Source organism: Oncorhynchus kisutch, linkage group LG9 (assembly GCF_002021735.2).
Source record: "Oncorhynchus kisutch isolate 150728-3 linkage group LG9, Okis_V2, whole genome shotgun sequence".
NCBI classification, from domain to species: Eukaryota; Metazoa; Chordata; class Actinopteri; order Salmoniformes; family Salmonidae; genus Oncorhynchus; species Oncorhynchus kisutch.
The window spans coordinates 44,281,046-44,304,029 of NC_034182.2; the positions used below are offsets into that span (position 1 = coordinate 44,281,046).

At 45.6% G+C, this 22,984-nt stretch overlaps 1 protein-coding gene across 1 annotated transcript in view; it reads left to right on the forward strand.

Annotated features, from left to right (window-relative positions):
• Positions 1–9,793: 9,793 nt before the first annotated feature.
• The window catches only part of LOC116375321 (F-box only protein 41), a 52,629-nt gene continuing 39,438 nt past the window's right edge, over positions 9,794–22,984 (forward strand). The window contains exons 1-5 of the mRNA XM_031832680.1: positions 9,794–10,841; positions 17,678–18,050; positions 18,379–18,440; positions 19,344–19,669; positions 22,695–22,912. Coding sequence (XP_031688540.1) covers positions 10,033–10,841; positions 17,678–18,050; positions 18,379–18,440; positions 19,344–19,669; positions 22,695–22,912 — 1,788 coding nt within the window. The 5' untranslated portion in view covers positions 9,794–10,032. The remainder of the gene's footprint in view (positions 10,842–17,677; positions 18,051–18,378; positions 18,441–19,343; positions 19,670–22,694; positions 22,913–22,984) is intronic.

Sequence of the window (22,984 nt, forward strand, 5' to 3'; positions counted from 1 at the left end):
ATAAATAAGCATTAATATGGGTTGTATATACAATGGTGTTTGTTCTTCACTGGTTGACCTTTTCTCGTGGCAACAGGTCACAAATCTTGCTGCTGTGATGGCACACTGTGGAATTTCACCCAGTAGATATGGGAGTTTATCAAAATTGGATTTGTTTTCGAATTCTTTGTGGATCTGTGTAATCTGAGGGAAATATGTCTCTCTAATATGGTCATACATTGGGCAGGAGGTTAGGAACTGACCCAAAATTAAGGAAAGCTTAACGGTGGCCTTTCTCAATAGCAAGGCTATGCTCACTGAGTCTGTACATAGTCAAAGCTTTCCTTAATTTTGGGTCAGTCACAGTGGTCAGGTATTCTGCCGCTGTGTACTCTCTGTGTAGGGCCAAATAGCATTCTAGTTTGCTCTGTTTTTTTGTTAATTCTTTCCAATGTGTTAAGTAATTATCTTTTTGTTTTCTCATGATTTGTTTGGGTCTAATTGTGCTGTTGTCCTGGTGCTCTGTAGGGTGTGTTTGTGTTTGTGAACAGAGCCCCAGGACCAGCTTGCTTAGGGGACTCTTCTCCAGGTTCATCTCTCTGTAGGTGATGGCTTTGTTATGGAAGGTTTGTGAATCGCTTCCTTTTAGGTGGTTGTAGAATTTAACGGCTCTATTCTGGATTTAGATAATTAGTGGTTATCGGCCTAATTCTGCTCTGCATGCATTATTTGGTGTTCTACGTTGTACACAGAGGATATTTTTGCAGAATTCTGCGTGCAGAGTCTCAATTTGGTGTTTGTCCCATTTTGTGAAGTCTTGGTTGGTGAGCGGACCCCAGACCTCACAACCATAAAGGGCAATGGGCTCTATGACTGATTCAAGTATTTTTAGCCAAATCCTAATTGGTATGTTCTTTTGATGGCATAGAATGCCCTTCTTGCCTTGTCTCTCAGATCGTTCACAGCTTTGTGGAAGTTACCTGTGGCGCTGATGTTTAGGCCAAGGTATGTATAGTTTTTTGTGTGCTCTAGGGCAACAGTGTCTAGATGGAATTTGTATTTGTGGTCCTGGTGGCTGGACCTTTTTTGGAACATCATTATTTTGGTCTTACTGAGATTTACTGTCAGGGCCCAGGTCTGACAGAATCTGTGCATAAGATCTAGGTGCTGCTGTAGGCCCTCCTTGGTTGGTGACAGAAGCACCAGATCATCAGCAAACAGCTGACATTTGACTTCGGATTCTAGCAGGGGGAGGCCGGGTGCTGCAGACTTTTCTAGTGCCCGCGCCAATTCGTTGATATATATGTTGAAGAGGGTGGGGCTTAAGCTGCATCCCTGTCTAACCCCACGACCCTGTGTGAAGAAATGTGTGTGTTTTTTGCCAATTTTAACCGCACACTTGTTGTTTGTGTACGTGGATTTTATAATGTCGTATGTTTTACCCCCAACACCACTTTCCCTCAGTTTGTATAGCAGACCCTCATGCCAGATTGAGTCGAAGGCTTTTTTTAAATCAGCAAAGCATGAGAAGACTTTGCCTTTGTTTTGGTTTGTTTGGTTGTCAATTAGGGTGTGCAGGGTGAATACATCGTCTGTTGTATGGTAATTTGGTAAAAAGCCAATTTGACATTTGCTCAGTACATTGTTTTCATTGAGGAAATGTACGAGTCTGCTGTTAATAATAATGCAGAGGATTTTCCCAAGGTTACTGTTGACACATATTCCACGGTAGTTATTGGGGTCAAATTTGTCTCCACTTTTGTGGATTGGGGTGATCAGTCCTTGGTTCCAAATATTGGGGAAGATGCCAGAGCTAAGTATGATGTTAAAGAGTTTTAGTATAGCCAATTGGAATTTGTTGTCTGTATATTTGATCATTTCATTGAGGATGCCATCAACACCACAGGCCTTTTTGGGTTGGAGGGTTTTTATTTTGTCCTGTAACTCATTCAATGTAATTGGAGAATCCAGTGGGTTCTGGTAGTCTTTAATAGTTGATTCTAAGATCTGTATTTGATCATGTATATGTTTTTGCTCTTTATTCTTTGTTATAGAGCCAAGAAGATTGGAGAAGTGGTTTACCCATACATCTCCATTTTGGATAGATAATTCTTCATGTTGATATTTGTTGTTTGTTTAGTGTTTTCCAATTTTCCCAGAAGTGGTTAGAGTCTATGGATTCTTCAATTATTTTGAACTGATTTCTGACGTGCTGTTCCTTCTTTTTCCGTAGTGTATTTCTGTATTGTTTTAGTGATTCACCATAGTGAAGGCGTAGACTCAGGTTTTCCGGGTCACTATGTTTTTGGTTGGACAGGTTTCTCAATTTCTTTCTTAGATTTTTGCATTCTTCATCAAACCATTTGTCATTAATGCAAATTTTCTTCGGTTTTCTATTTGAGATTTTTAGATTTGATAGGGAAGCTGAGAGGTCAAATATACTGTTAAGATTTTCTACTGCCAAGTTTACACCTTCATTATTACAGTGGAACGTTTTACCCAGGAAATTGTCTAAAAGGGATTGAATTTGTTGTTGCCTAATTGTTTTTGGGTAGGTTTCCAAACTGCATTCCTTCCATCTATAGCATTTCTTAATGTTACTCAGTTCCTTTGGCTTTGATGCCTCATGATTGAGTATTGCTCTGTTTAAGTAGACTGTGATTTTGCTGTGGTCTGATAGGGGTGTCAGTGGGCTGACTGTGAACGCTCTGAGAGACTCTGGGTTGAGGTCAGTGATAAAGTAGTCTACAGTACTACTGCCAAGAGATGAGCTATAGGTGTACCTACCATAGGAGTCCCCTCGAAGCCTACCGTTGACTATGTACATACCCAGCGTGTGACAGAGCTGCAGGAGTTGTGACCCGTTTTTGTTGGTTATGTTGTCATAGTTGTGCCTAGGGGGGCATATGTGGGAGGGAATGCTGTCACCTCCAGGCAGGTGTTTGTCCCCCTGTGTGCTGAGGGTGTCAGGTTCTTGTCCGGTTCTGGCATTTAGGTCGCCACAGACTAGTACATGTCCCTGGGCCTGGAAATGATTGATTTCCCCCTCCAGGATGGAGAAGCTGTCTTCATTAAAATATGGGGATTCTAGTGGGGGGATATAGGTAGCACACAGGAGGACATTTTTCTCTTTTAGGATCATTTCTTTTTGAATTTCTAGCCGAATGTAGAATGTTCCTGTTTTGATTAATTTAATGGAGTGAGTTAGGTCTGCTCTATACCAAATTAGCATACCCCCTGAGTCCCTTCCCTGTTTCACACCTGGTAGTTTGGTGGATGGGACTACCAGCTCTCTGTAACCTAGAGGGCAACCAGTGGGTCCATCTCCTCTATACCAGGTTTCTTGCAGGATGACAATGTCTGTATTACCGATTTCTTTGGTGAAGTCCGGGTTTCTGCTCTTTAGGCCAAAGGCAGATGACCTCAGGCCTTGGATATTCCAGGATAATATAGTGAAGGCTTTTTGTTCCACAGAGTGTCCAATGTTGTTGGTCGTTGTTTGGCCTCAGGCCAGTAAGTGTGAACAGAGCCTGCTGAGCATCTGGTACATGCCGTTGGCTTGGGCGAGTGTGAGAGTGGGGGTTGGGACTGTTTGCCCGCTCACTACCTGGGCGTATGTGTGGCTTCCATGTTGAGGCCCTCTTTGCGGGGGTGGGGTGCATGGGGTGGGCAGGAGTGGCATAGGTCTGATCTGAGGGGGCCTAAATGGAGTGTGGGCATGGTTGACGTGGGGGGGTGTTGATTGGTTGGGGTGGGGGTGTGGATGTGTCTGGGTGTACTGTGGTCTGGATGTAATTCCTCTTGGCGTGGGTCCTCTATGTGTAGGTCCAGGGGGGGGTCCTGCAGATCTGGGAGGGTGTCTCGCTGGTCTGGGTGGGGTGTCTATTGATCTGTTGCTCCTGTGTGAAGTGTTGGGGATACGTTTGAGAGCGATGTCCTTTAGAGTTCGGGCAAAGGTGGGCACTGCTGCCTTGTAGAGGTGGACCTGGTCATAGAGGCTGTTCAAGTCCAGGGTGGAGTGGTGGGCCAGGAAAACGTTTGGTTTTGAGGCACAGTCACGGGAAATACTTGCATTTACCCGCCGTATTGTGGCGGGGTGGAAGTCTTTTCATGGTAGCAGGGTGGAGATAACCACTTGTGCGTTGGGGAAAGTAGAAGAAGCCTTTTCAATCACTCCCTTCAGTGCTGTGGCCACCCTTTCCTGCTGTGCTCTCAGGTCGTTTGTGCCTGTGTGTATTATTATGTGGCTGGGTGAGCCTAGTTTGGCCTCAGACAGAAGGTCTAGGGCGCGCTGGGTGTTTGGACACCAGAGTTTAGACACACTGTGTTTGGGAAAATGTTTTTTTTTCTATATATTTCCCATTTGAGTCCATAAGTAGTACAATCTGTGTCTTGTGTTTGTCCTCAGTGGGTGTGGGGGGGTTGTCAGAAGGGCTATCAGGGTGGCTGACAGGGGGGGTACTCAGAGGGGGTGAGAGCCTCTGGGCTTGGGGTTCTTCATTTGTCTGTTGTGCTGTGATGTCGACTCTATGGTCAGGGTCTGGTGTGGACTGTTCTGCTGTGGTGTCGACTCTATGGTCAGGGTCTGGTGTGGACTGTTCTGCTGTGGTGTCAAGACTTTTGTTGGGTGCTGAGGTGGGCTGTTCTGCTGGCTTCTCTGTGGGGGTGGCCACCTCTCTAGTGGGTTGTTCTCTGTCACACGCCGTCCCCCTCAACTTCTCCTCCATCCCCCTCACCCTCTCCTCCATCCCCCTCAACCTCTCCTCCAGCAGCAGTCTGATACTCTCCTCTAGTGCTCTGTTCTGCTCCTCTTTCTCCTGTTGTATTTGTCTCACCACTGTCCAAAGTGCAGATATATCTCTGTCCACCTCCAGCTCTCTGGGTCTGGTTAAGGGGCTGTTGTTGTGCTGGACTGTTGTCTGGCTCTTCCCCCGTCTGACCTCTCTCCTTCCCCCTCCTCTCCGCTCTTCCCCCGTCTGACCTCTCTCCTTCCCCCTCCTCTCCGCTCTTCCCCTGTCTGACCTCTCTCCTTCCCCCTCCTCTCCACTCTTCCCCTGTCTGACCTCTTTCCTTCCCCCTCCTCTCCACTCTTCCCCTGTCTGACCTCTCTCCTTCCCCCTCCTCTCCACTCTTCCCCTGTCTGACCTCTCTCCTTCCCCCTCCTCTCCACTCTTCCCCTGTCTGACCTCTCTCCTTCCCCCTCCTCTCCACTCTTCCCCTGTCTGACCTCTCTCCTTCCCCCTCCTCTCCGCTCTTCCCCTGTCTGACCTCTCTCCTTCCCCCTCCTCTCCACTCTTCCCCTGTCTGACCTCTCTCCTTCCCCCTCCTCTCCACTCTTCCCCTGTCTGACCTCTCTCCTTCCCCCTCCTCTCCGCTCGTCCCCTGTCTGACCTCTCTCCTTCCCCCTCCTCTCCACTCTTCCCCTGTCTGACCTCTCTCCTCCCCCTCCTCTCCACTCTTCCCCTGTCTGACCTCTCTCCTTCCCACTCCTCTCAGCTCTTCCCCTGTCTGACCTCTCTCCTTCCCCCTCCTCTCCACTCTTCCCCTGTCTGACCTCTCTCCTTCCCCCTCCTCTCCACTCTTCCCCTGTCTGACCTCTCTCCTTCCCCCTCCTCTCCACTCTTCCCCTGTCTGACCTCTCTCCTTCCCCCTCCTCTCCACTCTTCCCCTGTCTGACCTCTCTCCTTCCCCCTCCTCTCCGCTCTTCCCCTGTCTGATCTCTCTCCTTCCCCCTCCTCTCCACTCTTCCCCTGTCTGACCTCTCTCCTTCCCCCTCCTCTCCACTCTTCCCCTGTCTGACCTCTCTCCTTCCCCCTCCTCTCCACTCTTCCCCTGTCTGACCTCTCTCCTCCCCTCCTCTCCACTCTTCCCCTGTCTGACCTCTCTCCTTCCCCCTCCTCTCCACTCTTCCCCTGTCTGACCTCTCTCCTTCCCCTCCTCTCCACTCTTCCCCTGTCTGACCTCTCTCCTTCCCCCTCCTCTCCACTCTTCCCCTGTCTGACCTCTCTCCTTCCCCCTCCTCTCCACTCTTCCCCTGTCTGACCTCTATCCTCTCCCTCTCTTCCCTCTAGCTCCCTCTTCTCCTCCTCTCCTCCTCTCTCTGACCTCTACCTCTCTCCTTCCCCCTCCTCCCTCTCCTCTCTCTGACCTCTCTCCTTCCCCCTCCTCTCCCTCTCTTCCCGTCTGACCTCTATCCTCTCCCTCTCTTCCCGTCTGACCTCTATCCTCTCCCTCTCTTTCCGTCTGACCTCTATCCTCTCCCTCTCTTCCCTCTAGCTCCCTCTTCTCCTCCTCTCCTCCTCTCTCTGACCTCTATCCTCTCCCTCTCTTTATTTCTCATTTTCCTGTTTCTTTCTGGAGAGAGACAAAGTTAAGAGCGAGGTGCAGTTAATCACTGAGTGCTTCATTGTAATGAATTTTTAATGACCCACATTGTTTTGAGAGTGACCTATATAGAATAGGGACATAAGGATTCACATTGTTTAGAGAGTGACCTATATAGAATAGGGACATAAGGATTCACATTGTTTAGAGAGTGACCTATATAGAATAGGAACATGAGGATTCACATTGTTTAGAGAGTGACCTATATAGAATAGGGACATAAGGATTCACATTGTTTAGAGAGTGACCTATATAGAATAGGGACATAAGGATTCACATTGTTTAGAGAGTGACCTATATAGAATAGGGACATAAGGATTCACATTGTTTAGAGAGTGACCTATATAGAATAGGGACATAAGGATTCACATTGTTTAGAGAGTGACCTGTATAGAATAGGGACATATGGATTCACATTGTTTAGAGAGTGACCTGTATAGAATAGGGACATAAGGATTCACATTGTTTAGAGAGTGACCTATATAGAATAGGGACATAAGGATTCACATTGTTTAGAGAGTGACCTATATAGAATAGGGAAATAAGGATTCACATTGTTTAGAGAGTGACCTATATAGAATAGGGACATAAGGATTCACATTGTTTAGAGAGTGACCTGTATATAATAGGGAAATAAGGATTCACATTGTTTAGAGAGTGACCTGTATAGAATAGGAACATAAGGATTCACATTGTTTAGAGAGTGACCTATATAGAATAGGGACATAAGGATTCACATTGTTTAGAGAGTGACCTATATAGAATAGGGAAATAAGGATTCACATTGTTTAGAGAGTGACCTATATAGAATAGAGACATAAGGATTCACATTGTTTAGAGAGTGACCTGTATATAATAGGGAAATAAGGATTCACATTGTTTAGAGAGTGACCTATATAGAATAGGGAAATAAGGATTCACATTGTTTAGAGAGTGACCTATATAGAATAGAGACATAAGGATTCACATTGTTTAGAGAGTGACCTGTATATAATAGGGAAATAAGGATTCACATTGTTTAGAGAGTGACCTATATAGAATAGGGACATAAGGATTCACATTGTTTAGAGAGTGACCTATATAGAATAGGGACATAAGGATTCACATTGTTTAGAGAGTGACCTATATAGAATAGGGACATAAGGATTCACATTGTTTAGAGAGTGACCTGTATAGAATAGGGACATAAGGATTCACATTGTTTAGAGAGTGACCTATATAGAATAGGGACATAAGTATTCACATTGTTTAGAGAGTGACCTATATAGATTAGGGACATAAGGATTCACATTGTTTAGAGAGTGACCTATATAGAATAGGGACATAAGGATTCACATTGTTTAGAGAGTGACCTATATAGAATAGGGACATAAGGATTCACATTGTTTAGAGAGTGACCTATATAGAATAGGGACATAAGGATTCACATTGTTTAGAGAGTGACCTGTATAGAATAGGGACATAAGGATTCACATTGTTTAGAGAGTGACCTATATAGAATAGGGACATAAGGATTCACATTGTTTAGAGAGTGACCTATATAGAATAGGGACATAAGGATTCACATTGTTTAGAGAGTGACCTATATAGAATAGGGACATAAGGATTCACATTGTTTAGAGAGTGACCTGTATAGAATAGGGACATAAGGATTCACATTGTTTAGAGAGTGACCTGTATAGAATAGGGACATAAGGATTCACATTGTTTAGAGAGTGACCTGTATAGAATAGGGACATAAGGATTCACATTGTTTAGAGAGTGACCTGTATAGAATAGGGACATAAGGATTCACATTGTTTAGAGAGTGACCTGTATAGAATAGGGACATAAGGATTCACATTGTTTAGAGAGTGACCTGTATAGAATAGGGACATAAGGATTCACATTGTTTAGAGAGTGACCTGTATAGAATAGGGACATAAGGATTCACATTGTTTAGAGAGTGACCTATATAGAATAGGGACATAAGGATTCACATTGTTTAGAGAGTGACCTATATAGAATAGGGAAATAAGGATTCACATTGTTTAGAGAGTGACCTATATAGAATAGGGACATAAGGATTCACATTGTTTAGAGAGTGACCTGTATATAATAGGGAAATAAGGATTCACATTGTTTAGAGAGTGACCTATATAGAATAGGGACATAAGGATTCACATTGTTTAGAGAGTGACCTATATAGAATAGGGACATAAGGATTCACATTGTTTAGAGAGTGACCTATATAGAATAGGGACATAAGGATTCACATTGTTTAGAGAGTGACCTGTATAGAATAGGGACATAAGGATTCACATTGTTTAGAGAGTGACCTATATAGAATAGGGACATAAGTATTCACATTGTTTAGAGAGTGACCTATATAGATTAGGGACATAAGGATTCACATTGTTTAGAGAGTGACCTATATAGAATAGGGACATAAGGATTCACATTGTTTAGAGAGTGACCTATATAGAATAGGGACATAAGGATTCACATTGTTTAGAGAGTGACCTATATAGAATAGGGACATAAGGATTCACATTGTTTAGAGAGTGACCTGTATAGAATAGGGACATAAGGATTCACATTGTTTAGAGAGTGACCTATATAGAATAGGGACATAAGGATTCACATTGTTTAGAGAGTGACCTATATAGAATAGGGACATAAGGATTCACATTGTTTAGAGAGTGACCTATATAGAATAGGGACATAAGGATTCACATTGTTTAGAGAGTGACCTGTATAGAATAGGGACATAAGGATTCACATTGTTTAGAGAGTGACCTGTATAGAATAGGGGCATAAGGATTCACATTGTTTAGAGAGTGACCTGTATAGAATAGGGACATAAGGATTCACATTGTTTAGAGAGTGACCTGTATAGAATAGGGACATAAGGATTCACATTGTTTAGAGAGTGACCTGTATAGAATAGGGACATAAGGATTCACATTGTTTAGAGAGTGACCTGTATAGAATAGGGACATAAGGATTCACATTGTTTAGAGAGTGACCTGTATAGAATAGGGACATATGGATTCAGTTCTGATGGTAAAATACTCCAGACATTAATGAATGATTATAGAAATGATATATGTAAAGTGGACACAGGGCTCTCTCTGTGAACCCCATCTGACCTGATTCTCATGTGTATACACACACACACACACACACACACACACACACACACACACACACACACACACACACACACACACACACACACACACACACACACTTTTACAAGCATACACACACACACACACACGCATATACATGCATACACAAACACACAAACACGCACACACACACACACACACACACACACACACACACACACACACACACACACACACACACACACACACACACACACACACACACACTGACCTAATCTGTGTGTGTGTGTGTGTGTGTATGTGTGTGTGTGTGTGTGTGTGTGTGCTCTTTCTTCCCGTTGGTTGGACAGGACAGGGTTGTCATCTGACAGACAGACAGAGCGATGAAAGTAGACCATTTTTTCCCAGCCATGATCCTGATGCTCTGTAATCTGTTCTGCAGGTATGGAGTAGTAGAGAGCACTGAACACACCACTGATTGACTTTAACCCCTGACCTCTGACCTCTTATCCCTGGGTGTGTTCGAGGGGATGCCCAGGGTAGTCCGGCGGAAGCGATGGCATCATGTGACCTCCCGTACTTCTGCCCTCGCTGCGGAGATGACAAGCGTTTCGACAGCGTACCTGCCCTCCGGTCCCACCTGGTCAGCCGACACACCTACGAGACCCTCCTGGTTCTGTCTCAGGCCCGGGCCAGGAGCTCCAGCCCAGGATCTCTGTTGCCACTCCTCCCCCACGCCGTGGCCCAGCCGAAGCACCCCGACCTGGAGAGGGAGAGACTCCCTTTCCCCCTGGCCTGCCTGGATCTAGCGTCCTCCTCTGCCTCCACCCAGCTACTCATTGAGATGTTGACCAGGAGAGACCAGGGAGGAGGGTCATCTGGTCCTGGTAATTCTGCTGGTCCTGTAGCTACCTCCTCCTCTACTGCACCTCCTCACAGCACCACGGCCCTGGTCCTGCCTGGCTGCAGGGGAGACAGCCTGCCTGATTTGGGGCTGAGAGGCCTAGGCCGCCGGTGGCTGGGGCCAAGCCTGGGCCTGGAGTTTGGGCTCTGCCTGGACGAGAGCCTCACTCTGGGGCTGGGGATTGACGAGAGGCTGGGGGTGGAGAGGAGTATCGCCAGGACGTTTGCTGAGGTGGAGGAGAGGGTGTCCCAGCATGTGGGCTGTCTGAGGGCGGAGCTAGAGCGTCGAGAGGCGGAGTTAGAGCATGAGAGGCGGGATGCGGCGCGGCTGGAGAGGGAGAAGGAGGAGCTGGAGGACCAGGCTTCCCATCTCTCCCGGCAGGTGGCGGTCTCCGTGGAGATGATGGCCACTCTGAAAAGAGACCTGCAGGGGAAGGACCAGGAGCTGTGTCGCAAGCAGCAGTGAGTGATTATAACGCTTCATAACATCCTTATAACACTTCATAATGTCTACATACGGCAGCCATAAGAGTGATACAACACAAGTCAAGCAGAAACCTACTGTTGCATTATGGTATGTGTAGTCCCATGTCTACTGTTGCACTATGGTATAGGTGGTCCCATGTCTACTGTTGCATTATGGTATGTGTAGTCCCATGTCTACTGTTGTATTAAGGTATGTGTAGTCCCATGTCTACTGTTGCATTATGGTATGTGTAGTCCCATGTCTACTGTTGTATTAAGGTATGTGTAGTCCCATGTCTACTGTTGCATTATGGTATGTGTAGTCTAATGTTAATTTTGTATTAAGGTATGTGTAGTCCAATGTTAATTTTGTATAAAGGTATGTGTAGTCCCATGCCTGTTGGCGCCGTGGATGATGTCGTGTCTTTGGCTATGCCGGATTAAGTGATATGACATGCTACTCTATAAAATAATTTCTGCGTAATTAATATTACCTGATTGAGCTAATCATGTAAATGTAATTAACTAGAGAGTCGGGGCACCACTAAATAATATTTATATTCTAGGGGGAGCCAGAGTAGCTTACCGAGTAGCTTACCAAGCAAAAGGAGTCTTGTGTAGGGGATATCCACTAGGGGAGCCAGAGTAGCTTACCAAGCAAGAGCAGCCCAGACACTCTTTGACTGGAGCTAGCATTTGAAATTTAATATTTATGTTTTATGTTTTACAAATATCTGCTAGCTACATGTCAGGCTAGTCTGGTGTTATTAGCTAGCTACATGTCAGGCTAGTCTGGTGTTATTAGCTAGCTACATGTTAGGCTAGACTGGTGTTATTAGCTAGCTACATGTTAGGCTAGACTGGTGTTATTAGCTAGCTACATGTCAGGCTAGGCTGGTGTTATTAGCTAGCTACATGTCAGGCTAGTCTGGTGGTATTAGCTCGCTACATGTCAGGCTAGTCTGGTGGTATTAGCTCGCTACATGTCAAGCTAGTCTGGTGTTCTATGCCTGTTTATAATGCTAGCTACATGTCAGGCTAGTCTGGTGTTCTATGCCTGTTTATAAATGCTAGCTACATGTCAGGCTAGACTGGCGTTCTATGCCTGTTTATAAATGCTAGCTACATGTCAGGCTAGTCTGGTGTTCTATGCCTGTTTATAAATGCTAGCTACATGTCAGGCTAGTCTGGTGTTCTATGCCTGTTTATAATGCTAGCTACATGTCAGGCTAGACTGGTGTTCTATGCCTGTTTATAATGCTAGCTACATGTCAGGCTAGACTGGCGTTCTATGCCTGTTTATAATGCTAGCTACATGTCAGGCTAGTCTGGCGTTCTATGCCTGTTTATAAATGCTAGCTACATGTCAGGCTAGACTGGCGTTCTATGCCTGTTTATAAATGCTAGCTACATGTCAGGCTAGTCTGGTGTTCTATGCCTGTTTATAATGCTAGCTACATGTCAGGCTAGACTGGTGTTCTATGCCTGTTTATAATGCTAGCTACATGTCAGGCTAGACTGGCGTTCTATGCCTGTTTATAATGCTAGCTACATGTCAGGCTAGTCTGGCGTTCTATGCCTGTTTATAAATGCTAGCTACATGTCAGGCTAGACTGGCGTTCTATGCCTGTTTATAATGCTAGCTACATGTCAGGCTAGACTGGCGTTCTATGCCTGTTTATAAATGCTAGCTACATGTCAGGCTAGTCTGGTGTTCTATGCCTGTTTATAAATGCTAGCTACATGTCAGGCTAGTCTGGTGTTCTATGCCTGTTTATAAATGCTAGCTACATGTCAGGCTAGTCTGGTGTTCTATGCCTGTTTATAAATGCTAGCTACATGTCAGGCTAGTCTGGTGTTCTATGCCTGTTTATAAATGCTAGCTACATGTCAGGCTAGTCTGGTGTTCTATGCCTGTTTATAATGCTAGCTACATGTCAGGCTAGACTGGCGTTCTATGCTTTACAAAGCTACGTTTCAGCCACAGAAGCATAAGCAAACATGACTCTATATGCTAGCTTGAACAGCTCCTACTACTCAGGAGAAGGGGAAAAAAGAGTTGTCCACTGAACAGTACAAGAGGACGGTGGAGAATATATCTCTAATCCAACCTGTATTGACGATGAACAATAATTTTTACAATGGCTTTTTCTCAGGCTTTACACCCTGTGCATTATTGTGGATAAATAATTACCTGTCTAACAGAACATAGAGGGTGTTCTTTAATGGAATCCTCTCCAACATAATCCAGGCAGAATCAGGAATTCCCCAGGGCAGCTGTCTAGGCCCCTTACTTTTTTCAATCTTTACTAATGACATGCCACTGGCTTTGAGTAAAGCCAGAGGGTCTATGTATGTGCATGACTCAACATTATACATGTCAGCTACTACAGAGACTGAAATGATTGCAACACTTAACAAACAGCTGCAGTTAGTTTCAGAGTGGGTGGCAAGGAATAAGTTAAGTAGAATCTCAATTCAACGGCTCAGACACAAGAGGCATGTGGCAGGGTCTACAGTCAATCACGGACTACAGGAAGAAACCCAGCCCAGTCACGGACCAGGATGTCTTGCTCCCAGGCAGACTAAACAATTTTTTTGCCCGCTTTGAGGACAATACAGTGCCACTGACACGGCCTGCAACGAAAACATGCGGTCTCTCCTTCACTGCAGCCGAAGTGAGTAAGACATTTAAACGTGTTAACCCTCGCAAGGCTGCAGGCCCAGACGGCATCCCCAGCCGCACCCTCAGAGCATGCGCAGACCAGCTGGCCGGTGTGTTTACGGACATATTCAACCAATCCCTATACCAGTCTGCTGTTCCCACATGCTTCAAGAGGGCCACCATTGTTCCTGTTCCCAAGAAAGCTAAGGTAACTGAGCTAAACGACTACCGCCCCGTAGCACTCACATCCGTCATCATGAAGTGCTTTGAGAGACTAGTCAAGGACCATATCACCTCCACCCTACCTGACACCCTTGACCCACTCCAATTTGCTTACCGCCCAAATAGGTCCACAGACGATGCAATCTCAACCACACTGCACACTGCCCTTTCCCATCTGGACAAGAGGAATACCTATGTGAGAATGCTGTTCATCGACTACAGCTCGGCATTCAACATCATAGTACCCTCCAAGCTCGTCATCAAGCTCGAGACCCTGGGTCTCGACCCCGCCCTGTGCAACTGGGTACTGGACTTCCTGACGGGCCGCCCCCAGGTGGTGAGGGTAGGCAACAACATCTCCTCCCCGCTGATCCTCAACACTGGGGCCCCACAAGGGTGCGTTCTGAGCCCTCTCCTGTACTCCCTGTTCACCCACGACTGCGTGGCCACGCACGCCTCCAACTCAATCATCAAGTTTGCGGACGACACAACAGTGGTAGGCTTGATTACCAACAACGACGAGACGGCTTACAGGGAGGAGGTGAGGGCCCTCGGAGTGTGGTGTCAGGAAAATAACCTCACACTCAACGTCAACAAAACTAAGGAGATGATTGTGGACTTCAGGAAACAGCAGAGGGAACACCCCCCCATCCACATCGATGGAACAGTAGTGGAGAGGGTAGCAAGTTTTAAGTTCCTCGGCATACACATCACAGACAAACTGAATTGGTCCACTCACACAGACAGCATCGTGAAGAAGGCGCAGCAGCGCCTCTTCAACCTCAGGAGGCTGAAGAAATTCGGCTTGTCACCAAAAGCACTCACAAACTTCTACAGATGCACAATCGAGAGCATCCTGGCGGGCTGTATCACCGCCTGGTATGGCAACTGCACCGCCCTCAACCGTAAGGCTCTCCAGAGGGTAGTGAGGTCTGCACAACGCATCACCGGGGGCAAACTACCTGCCCTCCAGGACACCTACACCACCCGATGCTACAGGAAGGCCATAAAGATCATCAAGGACATCAACCACCCGAGCCACTGCCTGTTCACCCCGCTGTCATCCAGAAGGCGAGGTCAGTACAGGTGCATCAAAGCTGGGACCGAGAGACTGAAAAACAGCTTCTATCTCAAGGCCATCAGACTGTTAAACAGCCACCACTAACATTGAGTGGCTACTGCCAACACACTGTCAATGCCACTGACTCTACTCCAGCCACTTTAATCATGGGAATTGATGGGAAATTATGTAAATATATCACTAGCCACTTTAAACAATGCTACCTTATATAATGTTACTTACCCTACATTATTCATCTCATATGCATACGTAGATACTGTACTCTATATCATCGACTGCATCCTTATGTAATACATGTATCACTAGCCACTTTAACTATGCCACTTGGTTTACATACTCATCTCATATGTATATACTGTACTCGATATCATCTACTGTATCTTGCCTATGAACTTATCCCCTTACACTGTGTATAAGACAGTAGTTTTTTTGGAATTGTTAGTTAGATTACTTGTTCGTTATTACTGCATTGTCGGAACTAGAAGCACAAGCATTTCGCTACACTCGCATTAACATCTGCTAACCATGTGTATGTGACAAATACATTTAATTTGATTTGATTTTGATTTGAGTTAGTCCGCCATATTTACAGATTTGGGACAAATCATTCCCTAAACCCTAAACCTCAACTAAATCTTGTAATGAATAATGTGGAACTTGAGCAATTTGAGGTGACTAAATTGCTTGGAGTATCCCTGGATTGTAAACTGTCATGGTCAAAACATACTGATACAACAGTAGCTAAGATGGGGAGAAGTCTGTCTATAATAAAGTGCTGCTCTACCTTCTTAACAACACTATCAACAAGGCAGGTCCTACAGGCCCTAGTTTCTACCTTCTTAACAGCACTATCAACAAGGCAGGTCCTAGAGGCCCTAGTTTCTACCTTCTTAACAACACTATCAACAAGGCAGGTCCTACAGGCCCTAGTTTCTACCTTCTTAACAGCACTATCAACACGGCAGGTCCTACAGGCCCTAGTTTCTACCTTCTTAACAGCACTATCAACACGGCAGGTCCTACAGGCCCTAGTTTCTACCTTCTTAACAGCACTATCAACACGGCAGGTCCTACAGGCCCTAGTTTCTACCTTCTTAACAGCACTATCAACAAGGCAGGTCCTACAGGCCCTAGTTTCTACCTTCTTAACAACACTATCAACAAGGCAGGTCCTACAGGCCCTAGTTTCTACCTTCTTAACAACACTATCAACAAGGCAGGTCCTACAGGCCCTAGTTTCTACCTTCTTAACAACACTATCAACAAGGCAGGTCCTACAGGCCCTAGTTTCTACCTTCTTAACAACACTATCAACAAGGCAGGTCCTACAGGCCCTAGTTTCTACCTTCTTAACAACACTAGCAACAAGGCAGGTCCTACAGGCCCTAGTTTCTACCTTCTAGACAGCACTATCAACAAGGCAGGTCCTACAGGCCCTAGTTTCTACCTTCTTAACAACACTATCAACAAGGCAGGTCCTACAGGCCCTAGTTTCTACCTTCTTAACAACACTATCAACAAGGCAGGTCCTACAGCCCCTAGTTTCTACCTTCTTAACAACACTATCAACAAGGCAGGTCCTACAGGCCCTAGTTTCTACCTTCTTAACACTATGAACAAGGCAGGTCCTAGATACAGGACCTTCCATGTTATTGTTCCTACTAGATACAGGATCTTCCATGTTATTGTTCCAACTAGATACAGGACCTTCCATGTTATTGTTCCTACTAGATACAGGATCTTCTATGTTATTGTTCCAACTAGATACAGGACCTTCCATGTTATTGTTCCTACTAGATACAGGATCTTCCATGTTATTGTTCCAACTAGATACAGGATCTTCCATGTTATTGTTCCTACTAGATACAGGATCTTCCATGTTATTGTTCCTACTAGATACAGGACCTTCCATGTTATTGTTCCTACTAGATACAGGATCTTCCATGTTATTGTTCCTACTAGATACAGGATCTTCCATGTTACTGTTCCTACTAGATCCAGGATCTTCCATGTTATTGTTCCTACTAGATACAGGATCTTCCATGTTACTGTTCCTACTAGATACAGGATCTTCCATGTTATTGTTCCAACTAGATACAGGATCTTCCATGTTATTGTTCCTACTAGATACAGGATCTTCCATGTTATTGTTCCTACTAGATACAGGACCTTCCATGTTATTGTTCCTACTAGATACAGGATCTTCCATGTTATTGTTCCTACTAGATACAGGATCTTCCATGTTACTGTTCCTACTAGATACAGGATCTTCCATGTTATTGTTCCTACTAGATACAGGATCTTCCATGTTACTGTTCCTACTAGATACAGGATCTTCTATGTTATTGTTCCAACTAGATACAGGATCTTCCATGTTATTGTTCCTACTAGATACAGGATCTTCCATGTTATTGTTCCTACTAGATACAGGATCTTCCATGTTATTGTTCCTACTAGATACAGGATCTTCCATGTTATTGTTCCTACTATGTTCAGATGGTTCACTGTTCCATGTGTTTTACACTTGGAGTAATTTAGCTGTTATCTAGAGCGACTTACAGGTAATAAATTCATCTTAAAATACAGTAGCTAGGTGGGACTACCAGGGATAGTAAGTACATCTTTCCTCAATGAAATAGCTATCAGCAAAGTCAAGACAGAGAACATCTTGGACTGGGCTGAGCGGGAGCTGCGTCCCCGTATGGGTTGGAGGCCCAGAGACCAGAGGTGGCACAACAAATGTGTGTAGATTCATGAGGAAAAAAATACAATTGAATCCATTTTAGAATAAGACTGTAACGTAACAAAATGTGTAAATCTGTGTGGGTGGATGTTAACATGTGTATATGTGTATTTATATCACAGGGAGGTGTGTGATATTGAGCGGTTCCTGACAGCCACAGCAGAGAGAGAAGCAGAGGCTAAGCTGCAGCTACAGACCTTCATAGAGGCTCTGCTGGAACGGGCCGACCGGGCAGAGAGAAAACTGCAGCTACTGGTGGCTACAGACAGACACACCCACAACGATGACAGACACACCCACAATGATGACAGACACACCCACAACGATGACAGACACACCCACAATGTTGACAGACACACCCATAATGATAATAGCCGTACATACAATAACGATAGTCACTCCCACAATGGGACCAATGGCCACAGGACCAATGGACACGCCCACAACGGGAGTGAAGACGACATCATCACAGGGTCAAAGTTAATTGGCTACAGGGTGAGAAGGAACAATTTATCTGATCGTTGATTGGCTGAGAAGTCCACATAACCAGTTTCCCAGGTCTTGGGGTGATGGCTAGACATTTTGTAGTAATGTTCTCTGCCTTTCTCTCGGTCTATCTCACCCTCTCTCGCTCTCTCTCTCTCTCTCTCTCGCTCTCTCTTTCTCTCCCCATTATCTCTCTCTCTCTCCCCCGCTCTCTCTCTCTCTCTCTCTCTCTCTCTCTCTCTTTGTCTCTCTTTGTCTCTCTCTCTCACACACTGTCTTTCTCTCTCTGTCTCTGTTTCTGCCTCTCTTTCTCTCTCTCTCATTCTCTCTCTCATAGAGAAGCTACAGTGTATCTGGGTCGCGCAGACTAGGAGACCAGACCTATCACACCAACTATGGGTAGGTACACCACATTATCCTAATTTATCTGTGTTGATCCTGGATCATCAATTAGCTGTGTTGATCCTAGATCATAATTTAGCTGTGTTGATCCTAGATCATAATTTAGCTGTGTGGATGCTAGACCATAATTTAGCTGTGTGGATCCTAGATCATAATTTAGCTGTGTTGATCCTAGATCATAATTTAGCTGTGTGGATCCTAGATCATAATTTAGCTGTGTGGATCCTAGACCATAATTTAGCTGTGTTGATCCTAGATCATAATTTAGCTGTGTTGATCCTAGGTTATAATTTAGCTGTGTGGATCCTAGACCATCATTTAGCTGTGTTGATCCTAGGTTATAATTTAGCTGTGTTGATCCTAGATCATAATTTAGCTGTGTTGATCCTAGATCATAATTTAGCTGTGTTGATCCTAGATCATAATTTAGCTGTGTTGATCCTAGATCATAATTTAGCTGTGTTGATCCTAGATCATAATTTAGCGGTGTGGATCCTAGGTTATAATTTAGCTGTGTGGATCCTAGACCATCATTTAGCTGTGTTGATCCTAGGTTATAATTTAGCTGTGTTGATCCTAGACCATAATTTAGCTGTGTTGATCCTAGATCATAATTTAGCTGTGTTGATCCTAGACCATAATTTAGCTGTGTTGATCCTAGACCATAATTTAGCTGTGTTGATCCTAGATCATAATTTAGCTGTGTTGATCCTAGACCATAATTTAGCTGTGTTGATCCTAGACCATAATTTAGCTGTGTTGATCCTAGACCATAATTTAGCTGTGTTGATCCTATTTTGCTGGATTGTTTATTCAGGATCAACAAACTATAATGCTGATATAGTGGATATCAGTCTTTGTGGAATCAGGACATGTATCTGCCTCCCTTTCTCTCTCTAGAGCCCCCGCTGGTCGTATGCGGACGCTGTCCCTGGGTTCTGGGGGGTGGGACAGTGACTCGGTGGGGGGGTGGGCCACACCTCTGGAAGCCCGTTACTACCACGTTCCCTGCTCTACTCGAGAGGGAGGAGAGAGGAGGGACAGGGGGTACAGGCGAACCCCAGAGGGGAGGGGAGGGTGGGGGCGGACCAGGTGGAGGGCGCCCCCCAGCACAGAGGAAGAGGAGGAAGAGGATGATGAAGAGGAGGACACATGGTCAGAGGCCTGGAGCACACCTGAGACTCAGAGACACGCCCACGTCAGGCTGGAACACTCACCTGGCTCAGGTAATAACCTTTAACCTTACCAGTCTGGAACACTCACCCGGCTCAGGTAATAACCTACCAGGCTGGAACACTCACCTGGCTCAGGTAATAACCTTTCCAGGCTGGAACACTCACCTGGCTCAGGGAATAACCTTTAATTTACCAGGCTGGAACACTCACCTGGCTCAGGGAATAACCTTTAATTTTCCAGGCTGGAACACTCACCTGGCTCAGGCAATAACCTTTAACCTTACCAGGCTGGAACACTCACCTGGCTCAGAGAATAACCTTTAATTTACCAGGCTGGAACACTCACATGGCTCAGGTAATAACCTTTAACCTTACCAGGCTAGAACACTCACCTGGCTCAGGTAATAACCTTTAACCTTACCAGGCTAGAACACTCACCTGGCTCAGGGAATAACCTTTCCAGGCTGGAACACTCACCCGGCTCAGGGAATAACCTTTAACCTTACCAGGCTGGAACACTCACCTGGCTCAGGTAATAACCTTTCCAGGCTGGAACACTCACCTCGCTCAGGGAATAACCTTTAATTTACCAGGCTGGAACACTCACCTGGCTCAGGGAATAACCTTTAATTTACCAGGCTGGAACACTCACCTGGCTCAGGTAATAACCTTTAACCTTACCAGGCTGGAACACTCCCCTGGCTCAGAGAATAACCTTTAATTTACCAGGCTGGAACACTCACATGGCTCAGGTAATAACCTTTAACCTTACCAGGCTAGAACACTCACCTGGCTCAGGTAATAACCTTTAACCTTACCAGGCTAGAACACTCACCTGGCTCAGGGAATAACCTTTCCAGGCTGGAACACTCACCCGGCTCAGGGAATAACCTTTAACCTTACCAGGCTGGAACACTCACCTGGCTCAGGTAATAACCTTTCCAGGCTGGAACACTCACCTCGCTCAGGGAATAACCTTTAATTTACCAGGCTGGAACACTCACCTGGCTCAGGGAATAACCTTTAATTTACCAGGCTGGAACACTCACCTGGCTCAGGTAATAACCTTTAACCTTACCAGGCTGGAACACTCCCCTGGCTCAGAGAATAACCTTTAATTTACCAGGCTGGAACACTCACATGGCTCAGGTAATAACCTTTAACCTTACCAGGCTAGAACACTCACCTGGCTCAGGTAATAACCTTTAACCTTACCAGGCTAGAACACTCACCTGGCTCAGGGAATAACCTTTCCAGGCTGGAACACTCACCCGGCTCAGGGAATAACCTTTAACCTTACCAGGCTGGAACACTCACCTGGCTCAGGTAATAACCTTTCCAGGCTGGAACACTCACCTCGCTCAGGGAATAACCTTTAATTTACCAGGCTGGAACACTCACCTGGCTCAGGGAATAACCTTTAATTTACCAGGCTGGAACACTCACCTGGCTCAGGTAATAACCTTTAACCTTACCAGGCTGGAACACTCCCCTGGCTCAGAGAATAACCTTTAATTTACCAGGCTGGAACACTCACCTGGCTCAGGTAATAACCTTTAACCTTACCAGGCTAGAACACTCACCTGGCTCAGGGAATAACCTTTCCAGGCTGGAACACTCACCCGGCTCAGGGAATAACCTTTAACCTTACCAGGCTGGAACACTCACCTGGCTCAGGTAATAACCTTTCCAGGCTGGAACACTCACCTCGCTCAGGGAATAACCTTTAATTTACCAGGCTGGAACACTCACCTGGCTCAGGGAATAACCTTTAATTTACCAGGCTGGAACACTCACCTGGCTCAGGTAATAACCTTTAACCTTACCAGGCTGGAACACTCCCCTGGCTCAGAGAATAACCTTTAATTTACCAGGCTGGAACACTCACATGGCTCAGGTAATAACCTTTAACCTTACCAGGCTAGAACACTCACCTGGCTCAGGTAATAACCTTTAACCTTACCAGGCTAGAACACTCACCTGGCTCAGGGAATAACCTTTCCAGGCTGGAACACTCACCCGGCTCAGGGAATAACCTTTAACCTTACCAGGCTGGAACACTCACCTGGCTCAGGTAATAACCTTTCCAGGCTGGAACACTCACCTCGCTCAGGGAATAACCTTTAATTTACCAGGCTGGAACACTCACCTGGCTCAGGGAATAACCTTTAATTTACCAGGCTGGAACACTCACCTGGCTCAGGTAATAACCTTTAACCTTACCAGGCTGGAACACTCCCCTGGCTCAGAGAATAACCTTTAATTTACCAGGCTGGAACACTCACATGGCTCAGGTAATAACCTTTAACCTTACCAGGCTAGAACACTCACCTGGCTCAGGTAATAACCTTTAACCTTACCAGGCTAGAACACTCACCTGGCTCAGGGAATAACCTTTCCAGGCTGGAACACTCACCCGGCTCAGGGAATAACCTTTAACCTTACCAGGCTGGAACACTCACCTGGCTCAGGTAATAACCTTTAACCTTACCAGGCTAGAACACTCACCTGGCTCAGGTAATAACCTTTAACCTTACCAGGCTAGAACACTCACCTGGCTCAGGTAATAACCTTTAACCTTACCAGGCTAGAACACTCACCTGACTCAGGGAATAACCTTTAACCTAACCAGGCTAGAACACCCACCTGGCTCAGGGAATAACCTTTAACCTAACCAGGCTAGAACACCCACCTGGCTCAGGTAATAACCTTGTGTGTACTGTAACTCTACCTGATGCAGATCAGTCTTCATATAACTCTGTCTAGACAACTCCAGTCTCCACATAGCTCTGTCTAGACAACTCCAGTCTCTACATAACTCTGTCTAGACAACTCCAGTCTCCACATAACTCTGTCTAGACAAACCCAGTCTCTACATAACTCTGTCTAGACAACTCCAGTCTCCACATAACTCTGTCAAGACAACTCCAGTCTCCACATAACTCTGTCTAGACAACTCCAGTCTCCACATAACTCTGTCAAGACAACTCCAGTCTCCACATAACTCTGTCAAGACAACTCCAGCCTTGTCTATGTCTTTGTGTGTACTGTAACTCTACCTGACGTTTCTCTCCAGGTGTGTCGTCCATACGATCCAGCCCGTGTCACCGTGGTTACACAGCATTGGGGGCAGGGACTCTGAGACTGAGGGCGGGGTTATTCTGCGTGTTTCCTTATTTGGATGTGCGGACGTTGCTGCTCGCCGCTGAGGTGTGCTCCGATTGGAGGTTTGTGGCGCGACACCCAGCCGTCTGGACACGGGTACGACTGGAGAACGCCAGAGTCTCCGCTAAGGTAACACGCCTTCATCGTCATTATTGATGTCATTGATATAATCGCAGTGAAGTTGCGGTCATGTTGTGGTCT